The sequence below is a fragment of the Schistocerca piceifrons genome, chromosome X (assembly GCF_021461385.2).
Source record: "Schistocerca piceifrons isolate TAMUIC-IGC-003096 chromosome X, iqSchPice1.1, whole genome shotgun sequence".
Taxonomy (NCBI): Eukaryota; Metazoa; Arthropoda; class Insecta; order Orthoptera; family Acrididae; genus Schistocerca; species Schistocerca piceifrons.
The window spans coordinates 545559343-545574674 of NC_060149.1; the positions used below are offsets into that span (position 1 = coordinate 545559343).

Genomic DNA, 15332 nt, shown 5'->3' on the forward strand with positions numbered 1-15332 from the left:
GTTCTCAAACACCAAGCACAAAACAGCAGCTTGAAAAAATGCCATGTAGAAGCTGAGAGGTAGCGTTTAAGCAGCACTGCTAAAAACTCTTCAGATATCTTCAGTAGCACTATGATATTCTGTTACTGAATATGCATATCTGGTGTGATACAGATCCACTTTCAAGTGAATGCTGCTGTTAAAGAAACCTGCCGCATCATCATAGGCTGCTTATGACTAAACACAGAAACTGTACAGCCTTGCCAGCTTAACATATAGATCCCACCCTCTGTAAGTACCAGCCATCATGCTCATGAGCAAAATCAAGAAAAAGTTCCCTCAGAAAAGCAAAGACCCAGCAAAGCAAAATGGATTACACCAAGCGAATAACTTCCCTCTTTTTTGCATAGAACAGAGGGTAACCTGTAAGATTCCTAAAAAAACTGCCATCAGTAGTTGTGAGCTGCCCAAATTATCTGCAGAAGCAAGACTTTCTGGTGGAGTCAATGATGCATGTATTAAAATAATAATAAACAACACTAATCTAGTCCTACGTAGCCATCGAAGCCAGATTCAAGAAATTAGCAGAACACCCAAAGTGCATACTCTATAAAGCAGCTGACGAAACAACTGAGCATATCTTGAGCTGCTGCAAACTAATCCCTCAGAATGATTACCAGCAGACACACACTGCTGGGGCACAAATGATTCACTGGAACTTATAGCAGAGTTATCATCTGCTGGTGGCAAGAAACTTATGGTACCCTACGCCGAAAAAAGTTGTCAAAAATAAACATACCAGATTACCTCTGAACTTGTCACTTCAGACAGATTGAATGCTGGAGCACAATTCACCAGACATCACAACTGGATAGAAAAACAAAGTTTGGATCACTGACATTGACATCCTAAATGACAGCAGAATCAATCTTAAGCAACTTGAAAAACTGCCAGATATGAGGATTTGAAAATTGAGCTTCAGTGATTCTGGCATAAACCCATGAAAGTGGTCCCAGTGGTTGTTGGCACACTGATAATAGTCCCAAATGATCTAAGGGTGCACTTGAAAACCATTAGTATCAATAAAATATCCACCTACAAACTACAAAATACCACTTTACAGAGATTTCCACAAATTATTTGGAGATTCATCATGTACTGCTAGATGTTTGGAAAGAGTCCCACTAGTGGTCAAATATGATGTCTAGCACAGTGATCTCATTTTTCATGTTTACAGCTGTAAAAATAGCAGCAGTAGCAGTAGCAGTAGTAGTAGTAGTAGTAATAGTAGGTAGTACTAGTTCTAGTAGTAGTAGCAGCAGCAGCAGGAGCAGGAGCAGGAGCAGTATATAGGAATCTCACTGCATAGATGATAAGCTACATTCCCTACAATTTTGGAGGGTTATTACCAGATTGACAATACAATATATGAAAAATGAATAATGACGCTATATTTTCCACTATCAAGTGGATGTTTGCATAGTCTACATCACCACACAATATGTATATGGCTTTGTTAATATTTTCAGTCATTATTCCTCAGTAACTGTATCAGTTATGTTTATCAAGTAGATAATAACATATCCGGCTCTTGCAAATGAATGTTTATTTTGTTCTTAACCAAACATATTTCACCTATTCCTACTCAGCATCATCCAGTAGCTTACGTTTTTCTGTACTTTCTGGTGTACACTGATTCTTCTGCAGGTACTAAATGCACAAAGCACATACAGAAGGAACAACGAATACATAAAAGGAGCAGAAAAATGAAAACTACTGATGACACCTCGTATGAACAGGTGAAACATGTTTGCCCCAAAACAAAACAAATATTTATTTGCAGAAGGATGGACTTTTCCTTGTCTACATGAACAATATAATGTTTATAGCTTGTTGTTCACATGTTTCTCTTTTGTTTTGTGGTTTTTGGGACTTGCCTCGCATATTTCATGCTGATGTATTTCAGTATAGTCATACTACATAATGAAATAATTTGGAAGATAAAGAAATTTTTGGTATAACTAATGAAAAAAAAATCGTACCTGTTCACTTTATTGCTTCATTCTTAAAAATTGTTGTTAAGTGCAAATGATACTGCACATTATACACATAACTGAATAACACAGAACATCAAGTAAGCCGACATTCAAGATGTAAACATCAAACCTTATATACCTACCGAATTGTCTGTAATTGCTTTCAAATAGCCTGCATTCTTTTGCTTATCATCAGTGGTGTGGGATGCAGCCAAGACACACATAGGACACTGAAACATAGAATTTCAAATAATGGTTCAGAAATTTATCCCATCAATTTATAAGTACCAAGCTAACTTTCTGAAATCTTTGCTGAATTGTCACTTACATCAATTAACTTTTAATTTAAACCATTATCTATAACAGTGTATCAAACACAATGCATAGCAAATCTGGTTATAGCCAAACTTGAAGCACCATACTAATACTAAACATTTTTTGTATCAAACAAATATTAACACAAAAATTAGATCTAAGAAAAGTAAATCATCAGACAAATACGAGGCAGCAGCAGGAGAGTAGTTTGCTAAGCAAAGTAATGAAATAAAGTACACACAAATCATTCCATGTGTGTCTGACTTTTTATTGTAGAAGTGGAAGACTGATCATGATTGATCAAGTGATGTAAAAAAAAGGAAGGCAAAGAATAATAGTAACTGAGAAGACATGGTTGTAGGATACAGATCTACAATTTACAATGTGTGAAGCGAAGAAGAAGAAGAAGAAGAAAATGTGAGCCGCTTCAGTATAACACATAAGAATATGGGGTCAACGGAGGCGTCTGATCCCAACCGTCAGCTTTGACCCGTGATGTTAGGGTGTTGTGTTGCGTTGTGTGACGTCATGATGGCGCAAAGTTTAGTTTATGAGTGTGTTGTGTTTGTAGATGTCGTCTTGTTGTGGTTGGTGGTGTCCTCTGGTGGTTATTGGGTTCATTTGGGTGTCAGTGTTTGAAGTGCGCATTTATCGGTCACGACTGTTATAGAAGAGTAGAAATTAGATTCAATGAGTTAGGAATTAAGTTTTTGTTGTGTTTATGTTATTGCAGTGTCACCTGATGTTATTGGTTTGCTGTTTGTCGCGCAGTAAGTCGTTTAATTCAATTTGTTGCTTCTTTTGTTAGGTATGGATATGACTTCTAAGTTTAATAGTGTGTGTCTGCGGGGTGAAATGGGGGACGACATGTTGTCTGTCATTAAGTTTCTGCAAACTTTTGGGCTTGTGATGGAGATAGTGAAATGCAGTGTATACAAGCAGAATATGCGAGCTGGGGGTTAGTGTGTAGCACCAGAACTTTTTAATGCTAAGTAGTCTTTCTTTTTTCTGTTTTCCCCCACATGTTATGATGTTCGGTAGGGTTTTTATGTGTTGTTGGGTCGGTGTTATTTACTGCACGTGTTGGTGGCTGATTTATGTATCTTCTTTTTTTGGTATCGTCAGTTGTATTTCAGCTGCATAGGTCATAGGAAGTGATCAATTGCAATTTGTCGTCGTAGCTATGTGTGTTTTGGTATCGTGAGTTGCTGTTGACCTATATAGGTCAAGGGAAGAGTCCGATTCCAATGTATTGTCGTAACTGTGTTTGTTTTGGTATCATGAGTTGCTGTTGACCTATTTAGGTCAAGGGAAGTGCCCGATTACAATGTGTCGTTGTAGCTATGTGTGTTTTGGTATCATGAGCTGCTGTTGATCTATATAGGTCAAGGCAAGTGTCCAATTCCAATTTCTGTTGTTTTAGGTGTTGGTTTTGTGGTATCGATAGTTACGGAGTGATTATAATTTTTGTAGTAGTTGGTTTTTATTTTGTGGTATCGACAATTGCGGTTGAGCTATGTAGGTGAAGAGAAGTGACCGATTCCTGTCGATATTGCTAGTGTAGCAGAACTTGGGAATTTTGTGGTGTTTTTAAGTTGTCGTTTTCTGTGGTTTGGGATTGTGCTGTGTGTGTGTATGTGTTTACATTTAGTTTGTCCCCACCCAAAAACCTCCAATTTCCTGAACTGGTCCCATTAGTTTGATTATATTTTTGGAGAGATATATGTATGTGTGTTGGTTTTACATGTATTTTCGTGTTTGTTGTCGTTTATGTAATGAAACCATATTGGAAATGTTGAGAATGGTCGTTTACGCCATAATGGTGACGTCATGGGTCAAAGCAGAAAGGGTAGAATCGGATGATTCTGTATTCCCAGAAAGTGAATGCGCCAGATCAGTGTCTAAAATTGGAATCTATATGAGGACACATTTCTGTCCACTGAATGTAAGAGGCAACAGCAGCTACAGGTGGGGAGATATGCAGGTCTATGCACATTCTTTTGTGTGTGTGTGTGTGTGTGTGTGTGTGTGTGTGTGTGTGTGTGTGTGTGTGTCGGGTTGGGGGGGGGGGGGGGGGGGAGAGGTGTGTGTTATTAGCTCTCTGCAGCAGCTAGCAACTTTCTTTTTCTATATGCCTCTATTATGGGAGTTGTAATCTATCTTCGTCTGATATTTATAATCCACTGTGAATTTTCCACTGAATTACTGAGTAAAAATTAATATTTGCCTCGATTATTACAGTAATTCAACTGAATGAAAGGATTCATACATACTACAGAATTTGGACAGCTATCAAACTTCAAATCTGAAACATGTTGAAGTAAGACAGAACCATCTGTAAGGTACAAAAATATGAAACTGTTATACTCCTAAATAAAACACTCTGTAATCATTTCTATTTACTATATTTTTTAAACAAACTTTGAAGAAAGTTCTGAAAGTAATGATAATTGACATAATAACCGACAATTCCAATAATTACAAAACATGACAACAGTAATAACGTATAGACCACCACAGAAAAAAATACTTCTGTAATGAAGATATGTGCTCAGAATTGTATAGAAAGTGTTTTTTATATGAGGAAGTTAGCAATTACAGGACACAGGTTTGTATTATATCTTGCACAAATGACTGTCACTGATAAAATAAACACCAATTTTAACTTCTAGCTTGACACTCTTAAGTATTTCAGAAAACTGATATTAAAGTTTTCTCTGTTGCACACGCCCTAATTACTATAGCCAGTTTGGTGAGCTTGTCCAATGGACACATCACACTCAGAAAATATAAATTCACATTCAAGTCTATTTTTGATTTTGGAAGACTTTATTATTAATGTAAAATAAATATATAGTTTACAAATAGCCAACATTTCCATAATATAAATGGCTTTATTCATTTGATGTGGAAGTACTGGCTATGCAGCTTGCATCATTCATTTGATGATGACAATAATAATAATAATAATAATAATAATAATGACATATACGAAGAAAGTAAATTGGAAAAAGAAAACACTACATGGCAAGCACCCGTATCATCTAACACAGCCACACATCGATCAAGACGCATCCAACACATGGCTAAGAAAAGGCAATATATACAGTGAGACGGAAGGATTCATGATTGCAATACAGGATCAAACAATAAACACCAGATATTACAGTAAGCATATTATTAAAGATCCCAATTCCACAACAGATAAATGCAGACTTTGCAAACAACATATAGAAACAGTAGATCACATCACAAGCGGGTGCACAATACTAGCAAATACAGAATACTCCAGAAGACATGACAATGTAGCAAAAATAATACATCAACAGCTTGCCTTACAACATAAACTTATAAAACAACACTGTATTTGCTAGTATTGTACACCCGCTTGTGATGTGATCTACTGTTTCTATTTGTTGTTTGCGAAGTCTGCATTTATCTGTTGTGGAATTGGGATCTTTAATAATATGCTTACTGTAATATCTGGTGTTTATTGTTTGATCCTGTATTGCAATCATGAATCCTTCCATCTCACTGTATATATTGCCTTTTCTTAGCCATGTGTTGGATGCGTCTTGATGGATGTGTGGCTGTGTTAGATGATACGGGTGCTTGCCATGTAGTGTTTTCTTTTTCCAATTTACTTTCTTCGTATCTGTCATTATTATTTCTTTACTTTCTCAGACATTAAGTCTGGTTATTAAAGATCCCAATACCACAACCAATAAATGCAGACTTTGCAAACAACAAATAGAAACAGTAGATCACATCACAAGCGGATGTACAATACTAGCAAATACAGAATACCCCAGAAGACATGACAATGTAGCAAAAATAATACATCAACAGCTTGCCTTACAACATAAACTTATAAAACAACACGTTCCCACATACAAGTATGCACCACAAAATGTACTGGAGAATGATGAATACAAATTATACTGGAACAGAACCATTATAACAGATAAAACAACACCACATAACAAACCTGACATCATACTCACCAATAAAAAAAAAGAAATTAACACAACTAATCGAAATATCCATACCCAATACAAAAAACAGGAGAAAAAATTGAAAAATACATCCAACTGGCTGAGGAAGTAAAGGACATGTGGCATCAAGATAAAGTTGACATTATACCAATCATACTATCAACTACAGGAGTCATACCACACAATATCCACCAGTACATCAATGCAATACAGCTACATCCAAACTTATATATACAACTACAGAAATCCATAATTATTAATACGTGTTCAATTACCCAAAAGTTCCTAAATGCAATATAATATAATGACAATAATAATAATAATAATAATAATAATAATAATCGACAGAAGAATGAAAGGAACAAGAATAAAGCAGTACTGGGAAGGCAAAAAATGAAAAGAATACGATCTTACAAATCAGCTACATTGTCCCAATCTGGCCAAATTCTTACAACAAGAACAACAACAACAATAATAATACTGACAACAACAATTTCATGCAGTTCAATGTCCTAGTGCAAATCTTTCAACTTGATGCCCCTTCAGCGACTCACATGTCCATAACCTAACATAGTAATTCCCTGGGGAATGTGGAATTTGAAACATGTGTTGCTCCTGGTGAATCTTTCACCATTGAGACGTGAAGGATAAGCTAAAGGCAGACTGAAATATTTCCATGGTCCTATTACCTCCCAATTTTTAGTTGCGCTTTACAACTAGACCAATCAGCCTGACAATTATTTGCTGCACTGAGCAGATTTTCAGGCAAAATTAAGGGGTATACCTGAATCTGTAAATTAATCACAACATCTCCCACCACTCAGCCACCTCGCTAACTCATCAATCGGATCTGGGCAATACAGACAACAGCTGTGTCGTGTAAAACTACTGACTTCTGAGATGAAATCTATGTTCTCAGTGCATTTGAGTACAACTCCATCCAAGCTCGTGACCTAGAACTACTGTCTCCTCTTATTTGACAGTGTAACAGTACCATTAGTAAGGTATAAAATAGATCCATGTAAAAACGAAAAGCAAATCTTGACTTAAAAGTAAGAGAGGAGAAATGAGTCAAGAGAGTGATGTATTTTACTAGTAAAAACAGTACGAAGCAAATAATCCATGTGGTAAATGAAAGACTTGGGGTTGAACGTTCTCACACTCAACTATTATTTCGGTGTTAAAATAACTGCATCTCCAGAACTCTTATACAAATGATTTTCTTTATTTCCAGGAATTAATAACTGTGCAGATTATAAAAGCATAAATGTGGTATATCACAAAAGATTACAAAACAACTGAAAGGGCATCATTCTCCTCATAATGCAACTTCCAAAGCATATACAAGATGTGGACGGGTAACTGTCACTGAAAATAGATGCAGTCTATCTGTCGCTACTCCAGTGCCATCTGGTGGTTGATCACAACATCTCTACTGTTTACATCAGACTCTCAGTCTTCATCCAGCTACTATATAAACATGAGAATGTATAGTTGGTCCAACATGCATGTCATTTTATGTAACGTTTTCTTTATACCTGACATGCCAATAAACCATGGTTTCCATGTTTTTGAAATGTCTTTTTATGATGCAATGTGGTATAATGTGCACTTGGTCGAGATTCATTGAAATGTATGGCATAAGGTATGTTATATTATACATCCTTGTTACGTAAGAATGTATCACACCCCATTATATATGAACCTATTGTCCTTACAATTTTGAGCTATGCTTTACATGTCCAAGCCAATGGCCTTGCTTCAGTGTTAACACTAGTTCCTGTCAGATAACCGAAGTTAAAAACTGTTGGGCTAGGCTATCACTTGGATGGGTGAACATCTGGTCTGCCGAGTGCTGTTGGCAAGTGGAGTACTGTCAGCCCTTGTCAGGCAAACTGAGGAGCTACTTGATTGAGAAGTAGTAACTTCAGTCTTGTAAACTGACATATGGCTGGGAGAGCGGTGTGCTGACCACATGCCTCTCCATATCCTCATCCAGTGATGCCTGTGGGCTGAAGATGACATGGCAGCTGATCAGTAACACTGGGCCTTCATAACTTGTTTGGGTGGAGTTTAGGTGGTGTTTTCCCCCTCCCACACCTACAGATGGAAACTTAGTTTGTTGAAACCTGCACTCTAAATAAATGCTGTAAAATAGTGACCTTGGCTGTGTGAAGTTCTTTACTTCTATTTTCATATTAAGCTAGATCACCCCCATAACTGAAGAATAAAATACTTGTCATTTACTAAAAGACAAATAATCTCAGTTAAGGTATTAAAAAGGAACCTCTATATTACCAAAAGCATTTCCGGTTATTTTTACTCTTCTATTTCCTTTGCTCTCCATTTAGCTTCTGTCTTTAATTGCCATAAATAAAATGACCACCTTGATATATGACTTCACTGCTCATTTGTACAAGTTTATTTCTGATACATTAATTAAAACATTATTTTCAAATCTGCTCTTTTAAGTTATCCCATTTGCTGTTGAAGTAGCCCAAACTATAAGCAATGAGTATATCACCAAGTAAACAAACATGGTTGAGGTATCTACCATTAAACTGTTTTCTTTCTCCATTTTCATAATTTAGGAATCTGAAGACTACTTCTAGGGGTGTTATGAATAGTTTTGGTGATACTGAATTTCCATGACTGACTCCAATTACAATTCAGAATTTCCCTCTACTGTAATGAAACTTTCACATATATATCCTCAAGTATACTAACACTGTTTGCATTAGTACCTTCTTGTTCATCCAAGTACATTAGTAGAGATTAGTACAGAATTTAAGTCAAAAATTTTCCCAGAATCTATTAATCCCATGCAAAGTGCTAATTAATACTGATTACATCTATAGCTCCATCCCTGACTTGCTAACCAACCACTGTGCTATATCCACATTTTAAACTGGCTTGTTCTTTTGCCTGATTGAAGTATAGTGTTTTTTATATGTGGCTGGATATATACTTGGTGAATACCGTGTACATTATGGAAAGGAAATTGATAGGACTTTTACGTTTTTTCTGTCTTCTTTCTTGTGAGGCAGAACAATTACAGAATTTTTCAGGTTTTATGGAAATCCGGCTTTTCCAGGCATTCAGTAAATTGTTTTGTAGGTTTCTTTTGTATTCTTTTCCTTGGGAATTATTTATTTCTACCAAACCACCACCATTTGTTGGTTCCTTTCTTCATACCTCAAATGGCTTTATACATATCATCTGGAATCACTTTCAGGATAGTGCTGTTTCAATTATTAACTACTTGTGTCTGGGGTTCATCTCTTGAACTATACAAACATTTTAAGAAGTCCTGGACTGCTTATACAAACAGTTTTCTGTTGTAAGTTTCTGTGCCATCATAACTGATGGACTGTGGTGTCTAGCAAACATAAGATTCTGTTTTACCTTCTTCATACTCATGGTTTTCTATTATTTCTCTCAATACATTTTCTGTGTGTAGATGCGTTGTTCTATCTGATAATTTCTTTTTTTTTTTTTTTTTAAGGTCTATCTGACCTACATCATTTGCTGTTTCCTTAAGTATTTTTGTTTATTTAGTATACAGCCCTTTTGTCTATGTCTGTAAAATTTTCTTTTCAGAACATACTGAACCAGTTACTTAATGTAATATGATATGCCTCACTATTTTTAAATGATATCACATATTTTACACTTATGATTTTATGGCTCATGGGTTTCTTTCTTTCCAGCTTTTTTTCAAGTTTTACTCTTGGTCTTATCAGTCTATGATCATCTTAAAATTTTAGAGAGATTTAAAGCATTCATATCCTGCCAAGACCATTTGCTATTGCTTTATGAAAGACAATTTTAAGAACAATCATGTTGTTTCAACAAATGTCTCTCTCTCTCTCTCTCTCTCTCTCTCTATATATATATATATATATATATATATATATATATATATATATATATATAAAAAATAAAATAAAAACACCACCTCATACAGGCCTTCAGTTTCTGCATCAGAATGTGAGAACATTGGTGCAAGCTTGAATGATAAAATGAAATACCTTTTGTTTATTTTCAAAATAAGTTTTGTCATTATGTGCACGATTTCTCCAATACTGCTAATTTTTTTTAAGCACTAAGTTTCCTACCAGCTCTGTCCCTCTGTAATGGAAATATGTCCTGATTTTAATTCTATTTGGTCTTCATTTGTTTTAGCCACAATTACAACAGGCTACACAAGATCTCATCAACCCTGAATTCATTACACAATAAACGTTTCACAATGTAAGAAAACTTCACTTTCAATAAAACACTAGATGCAGTACTGCTTCATTTCTGCATGTCACTACCAATAATACTTACAACATATTCAATGTTTGCTCCATCAGATTTTTCAGTGTCTACAATATCGTTGTGTTTAGCAGCATTCGTGCAAGGTGGAATATTGGAGACCTGAAACAAACACAACATTGATAATCATATTACTACTTCTCAACAAATGTTATTATGATCACTCTTCTCCATGGAAATTGTTGATAAATTGCATCTCAATTTTCTAAATTCTTCAGAATTGTATGTATAGTGTGTACCGTGGCTGTGTGTGTGTGTTATGTTTATGTCAAGTCTTATCTCTCTCTCTCTCTCTCTCTCTCTCTCTCTCTCTCTCTCTCTCTCTCTCTTTCCCCTCCAGTGTCAGAATGGGCACTACTGCACTTGACTTTCACCCTCTGTACAGTCTGAATTGGCAAGAACCTGCACTTTTATTTGCTGAGGCTCCATGTTGTTCCTTAAATGACATTATTCTTATGCATTTTCCCTCTTCTATGACATTGAAGACAGCATAGTGAATGGGCTCTTAGGCATATGGCACTATTCTACGCCAAACTATTTATGGGCCATCTAGAGGAATCCTTCCCAGTCACCTAGAATGCCAAACCCCCAACTGGTTCAGGTTCATTGATGACAGACTGAGGTGGAGATTTCAATTTACCAGATATAGACTGGGACACTCAGATATTTAGGACAGGCGGTAGGGGCAGAGCATCGAGTGACATTATACTGAGTGCACTATCCGAAAATTACCTCAAGCAATTAAACAGAGAACTGACTCATGGAGATAACATCTTGGACCTACTGATAACAAACAGACCCGAACTTCTCAATTCTGTAAGCACAGAACAGGGAATCAGTGATCATAAGGTTGTTGCAGCATCCCTGAATATGGAAGTAAATAGGAGTATAAAAAAAGGGAGGAAGGTTTATCTGTTTAGCAGGAGTAATAGGAGGCAGATTTCAGACTACCTAACAGATCAAAACGAAATTTTCTGTTCCGACACTGACAATGTTGAGTGTTTATGGAAAAAATTCAAGGCAATCATTAAATTCTTTTTAGACAGGTATGTGCCGGTAAAACTGTGAGGGATGGGAAAAACCCACCGTGGTTCAACAACAAAGTTAGGAAACTACTGCGAAAGCAAAGAGAGCTTCACTGCAAATTTAAACGCTGCCAAAACGTCTCAGACAAACAGAAGCTAAACAATGTCAAAGTTAGCGCAAGGAGGGCTATGCGTGAAGCGTTCAGTGATTTCAAAAGTAAAATTATACGTACTGAATTGACAGCAAATCCTAGGAAGTTCTGGTCTTATGTTAAATCAGTAAGACACTCTGGGATGATAATGGCATTGAACCAGAGGATGACACATGTAAAGCTGAAATACTAAACACCTTTTTCCAAAGCTGTTTCACAGAGGAAGACCCCACTGCAGTTCCTTCTCCAAATCCTCGCACGAACGAAAAAATGGCTGACATCGAAATAAGTGTCCAAGGAATAGAAAAGCAACTGGAATCACTCAACAGAGGAAAGTCCACTGGACCTGATGGGATACCAATTCGATTCTACACAGAGTACGCAACAGAACTTTCCCCCCCTTCTAACAGCCATGTACTGCAAGTCTCTAAAGGAACGGAAGGTTCCAAATGATTGGAAAAGAGCACAGGTAGTCCCTGTTTTCAAAAAGGGTCATCAAGCAGATGCACAAAACTATAGGCCTATATCTCTGACATCGATCTGTTGTAGAATTTTAGAACATGTTTTTTGCTTGCTTATCACTTCATTTCTGGAAACCCAGAATCTACTCTGTAGGAATCAACGTGGATTCCGGAAACAGTGATCGTGTGAGACCCAGCTCGCTTTATTTGTTCATGAGACGCAGAAAATATTAGATACAGGCTCCCAGGTAGATGCCATTTTCCTTGACTTCTGGAAGGCGTTCACAGGTCCACACTGTCGCCTGATAAACAAAGTAAGGACCTACGGAATATCAGACCAGCTGTGTGGCTGGATTGAAGAGTTTTTAGCAAACAGAACACAGCATGTTGTTCTCAATGGAGAGACGTCTACAGACGTTAAAGTAACCTCTGGCGTGCCACAGGGGAGTGTTGTGGGACCATTGCTTTTCACAATATATATAAATGACCCAGCAGATAGTGTCGCAAGTTCCATGTGGCTTTTCGCGGATAATGCTGTAGTATACATAGAAGTTGCAGCATTAGAACATTGCAGTGAAATGCAGGAAGATCTGCAGCTGATAGGCAATTAGTGCAGGGAGTGGCAACTGACCCTTAACATAGACAAATGTAATGTATTGCAAATACATAGAAAGAAGGATCCTTTATTGTATGATTATACGATAGCAGAACAAACACTGGTAGCAGTTACTTCTGTAAAATATCTGGGAGTATGCGTACAGAATGATTTGAAATGGAATGATCATATAAAATTAATTGTTGGTAAGGTGGGTGGCAGGTTGAGATTCATTGGGAGAGTCCTTAGAAAATGTAGTCCATCAACAAATGAGGTGGCTTACAAAACACTTGTTCGACCTATACTTGAGTATTGCTCATCAGTGTGGGATTTGTACCAGGTGAGGTTGACAGATGAGATAGAGAAGATCCAAACAAGAGTGGTGCGTTTCATCACAGGGTTATTTGGTAAGCGTGATAGCGTTACAGAGATGTTTAACAAACTCAAGTGGCAGGCTCTGCAAGAGAGGTGCTCTGCATTGCGGTGTAGCTTGCTGTCCAGGTATCGAGAGGGGGCGTTTCTGGATGAGGTATCGAATATATTGCTTCCCCCTACTTATACCTCCCGAGGAGATCACGAATGTAAAATTAGAGAGATTCGAGCATGCATGGAGGCTTTCCGGCAGTCATTCTTCCCGCAAACCATATGCGATTGGAACAGGAAAGGGAGGTAATGACAGTGGCACGTAAAGTGCCCTCCACCACACACTGTTGGGTGGCCTGCGGAGTATAAATTAGATGTAGATCTGCAATGAGGGTGAGGACATCCTATCTACATTCCTCTGAAACCTCAACACCTTCCCCCATTTGCTTAATCTGGTCCTCCTGAACCCAATGAGTGTACTATTGACAGGAAAAGCTAGTGTGAATGCTTTTTTCTATTGTGAGATCAGCTAACTTTCATTGGTGCCCTAAAATGAAAAATATCCTTCTCACTATTCTCATCATCCTCCCACAGTGGTATTTTGCCACCCACCCAACCTACGCAATCTCCTTACCTTGTCCGTCCTGCTCTCTAACACTTGCCATGTGACTCATATCCTTGTAACAGATCTAGATGCAAGACCTGTTCCAAAGATTTCCTCCCATTAGCACATACTCTAGACCTGTCAGAGGTATCTGCTAGCTCATCAAAGGCGGGGCCACATATGAAAGTAGCCGTGTGATATACTAACTTGCCTGCTACCACTGTACAGCATTCTATGTGAGCACACCCATTAACAAGCTGTCTGTTCATACAAATAGTCACTATGAAACTGTGGCCAACTGACAGCTGAACCACCTAGTTGTTGAGCTCGCCACCCAATACACAATGTGCTGGAGTTGAACTATTGCTACACAGCCTGTGCCATGTGGATTCTTCCCACCAATACCAGCTTTTCTGAAATGCACAAGTAGGAAGTCTCCCTGCAACATACCATTCGTTCCTGTTAACCCCCATGGCCTCAACTTGCACTAATGCCTGTCTGTCAACTGCCTCTATTTCCCTCCCTGCTTCTACCCAAGCCTTAAACATGCCTTACATTCCATCAGCACAACTGCAAAATTATTTCCCCTTCTCTACTACTCTCCTCTCTTCTTTGACACCCCCCCCCCCCTCCCCAGCGCCCAGCACAAATACTGCACCTATCTAGTGATGATGATGATTATTTTGGCTGAGGAGCACTCAACATCATGGTCATCAGTGCCCTGACGAAAAGTCAGCATGCTAATCTCACGGGTATGGACAAAGGCTGTCTCCACATGCGGTGCAGTTTATAATGTATTAAAATCTGCCACCTTTCCCCACCAATTCAGGGATGAGCCCTGACAGTTCACAAAATTTCACCACCCTTGTAACACTAGAATCGGTATCTGCAAGAATGGTGGACAGGTCTACATCGAAACTGAGGGCTGCCCTAATATCAGTATATAGGACACACGTAGCGACAATATGCTGAACTGAAAACAGCACGCCACAAACTTCACAGAGTGGTAAATCCTCCTGCTGCAGGATGAAGCTTTGCGTTAAAGGTCTATGCCCGATGCACAGTCTGGTAAGTAGAACCTCCTTCCAATGGCGAGGCTGACAGGAAGTCGGCCAAGCCTTTGTGATCGATTTGAGCAACCATTCAGTCTCCCATTGACACATGATGCATCTGTCAGAAAATGAGATGATGGCATGCAACAGGAAGGGGCATCGCTGGACAGCATCATCCCAACGTGCTTCCTTGGTGACTTTGTTGGCCATGTCGTTGTCCTGTATCCCAATGTGGGCAGGTACCCAGCAAAACATCATCTCCTTGCCACAGTGTTTGAGTCACTGTAAGGAGTCATGGATGAGCTGAATCAGTGGGTATACTGGATACTTTTGGTGAAGTGCTTGCAATGTACTAAGAGAGTTGGAACAGATAAAAAATCTTGTATGGTGATTTCTGTGAACCCTCTCCAGTGCCATCAGAATGCCATATAATTT

The 15332-nt window shown here is 38.0% G+C and overlaps 1 protein-coding gene across 1 annotated transcript in view; it reads right to left on the reverse strand.

The window, feature by feature from the left end:
* LOC124721781 overlaps positions 1-15332 on the reverse strand; it is a 524867-nt gene that overhangs the window by 214894 nt on the left and 294641 nt on the right. The window contains exons 17-18 of the mRNA XM_047246895.1: positions 10658-10747; positions 2159-2245 (exon numbers count right to left, since the gene is read on the reverse strand). Of these exons, the coding sequence (XP_047102851.1) occupies positions 2159-2245; positions 10658-10747 (177 nt within the window). The remainder of the gene's footprint in view (positions 1-2158; positions 2246-10657; positions 10748-15332) is intronic.